The sequence below is a fragment of the Phytophthora parasitica genome (assembly GCF_000247585.1).
Source record: "Phytophthora parasitica INRA-310 unplaced genomic scaffold supercont2.26, whole genome shotgun sequence".
In the NCBI taxonomy this organism is placed as follows: domain Eukaryota; phylum Oomycota; class Peronosporomycetes; order Peronosporales; family Peronosporaceae; genus Phytophthora; species Phytophthora nicotianae.
In genome coordinates, this window is record NW_008649012.1 from 408,029 (window position 1) to 409,881 (window position 1,853).

Sequence of the window (1,853 nt, forward strand, 5' to 3'; positions counted from 1 at the left end):
CCTGGAGCATGTGGTTGTCATAAGCCACGCTCTCGCGTTCAATGAGACTGTTATCGGCCTGTAGTGCTTCCCGAAGAAGTAGATCCGGGAGCTGGTCAAGTTGCGGCAGATCAAACTCAGCTACCGCTTTTCCGCTTACTTGAAGCAACTCGTTCAGACTCTTGAGTGTGTTAACCATCACCAAGTTGTCCTTCGCCTGGCCTTCCATGGCGCGGAATCGGCGGTTGAATTCCTCGAACAGTGCTTCGTAGAACTCATCCCATAGCTGACGCACCTGCGCAACCTGAGAGTACACCAAAAGCGTAGCGAAAAGCTGACGCAATTGATACGCCATCTAGAATGTCGCGGCTTCCTCCATACAGGCTGTTCACTCTTGGTCATTCTCGAGATATCCCAAGCGTACCGCCGCGTCCTTGTACGATCCACAGACGACGCCATCCACAGTCCGAAGGTCCACAAAGGAAGTAGGTCCTTTGCGGTGACACAGCAACACGCGCAAGTAGAACCTCTCTTCATCTCTTGGAGACACGTGTACCATGCGTCCTAGCGCTGCTTGGTACTTCTTGCGACGGACCCACATCTTGTGTTTGTTCCACCGGAAGTACTTTGGGATATCCTGGTACACAATTGTCTTGGCTACCTGGTCCTCGGGGATTTCGCTCGCGCATACCTCGAAAAAGGCGGTAAGCTTCGTGCGATCGTTACGGTCAATGACGCGTTCCGGGTCTTCTGTCTCCCGGAAAATCACCATCGGCTGACCTTCGAGGTGCACCGTAAGGAGACACACCGCATGGGTCTTTCCCTGAACGACGTGTCCAAGGAGACGCATGCACGCCTCAATTGGCGAGATGTACCTCGCGGTTACGTACCGAATGATTTCGTTGGGCTCCCGCCTGTTGATAGCAGCCTCACCTGGCACCGCCTCTACTGTAATCACTGCCCTGTCGGATCCCTTGTAGACGTGCTTGTACAGATACTTTACCACCGAGAGCGCCGTGCATATTTCAATGTTGATGTGGCAATTGTACTTCTGTGTAAAATAGGGATTGTACGGTACCACCCATTGATTCACCGTTGCGTTGTCGTACTCTTTCCCTTTAAAGATAAGAAATCCTTCTGGTCGACGTCGGCGTCTGTATTGCGGAAATCCGTCATCACTGACCCGCGTCGTTTCCGCAAACGGTTTCGGGTAGCCCTTGTACACTTGCCGTCCTTCATACAGACACATGATGGGTTTGCTGCACCACAGCGTCCGTGCAGCATAGACGTCATGACCGTTTCATAAAGACCCGGGTTAGTCTCAGGATCCGGTATTTCCGCAGACACCATTTTGTCAATGATCTGTCGCGTGCGGGGGTTTGTCCTCGTCAGCCAAAATGACTAAGATGTGAGCATGTTGAAGACCACGTTTCTGAAACTCCACAACGTAAATCCGAGCAGCAACCCGTCCAAGCACACTCTCATCCAGGTCTTTTAGATGAGCAACCAACTTCTGCTGCCATACTCTCGCGACGATATCTGGGCGATCTTGGGCAGTCTGGTTTGGATCAGTAATCTTCTCCTTGATCTCTTCCCACGTGGGGTTGCAAGTCATCGTATCAAAGATGTCAGGCTTGCCGTATTCCCTAACGATAGCCATGGAGTCTTGGTACGATTGGTACATCTGACGCGGACTTCCGGGTGCGAAGACGGCAGGATGACCTTCTTCCCAATCTGATGGAGGAAGTGCTTGTTCCTAGCTCGGTCTGGATGAGCCAGCTCTCCAGTGCCACGATCATATTCAACCAGAAGGCCTTTGCCATCACCCAAGATAGTCCTAGCCTCTTCCATAGCTTCATGGAGATACGCGTCTA

At 52.0% G+C, this 1,853-nt stretch overlaps 1 protein-coding gene across 1 annotated transcript in view; it reads right to left on the reverse strand.

Annotated features, from left to right (window-relative positions):
• Positions 1-1,333: 1,333 nt before the first annotated feature.
• PPTG_11128 (hypothetical protein) overlaps positions 1,334-1,853 on the reverse strand; it is a gene marked incomplete at both ends in the record, with an annotated part of 2,435 nt that continues 1,915 nt past the window's right edge. The window contains one exon of the mRNA XM_008907392.1: positions 1,334-1,735. Within this exon, the coding sequence (XP_008905640.1) occupies positions 1,334-1,735 (402 nt within the window). The remainder of the gene's footprint in view (positions 1,736-1,853) is intronic.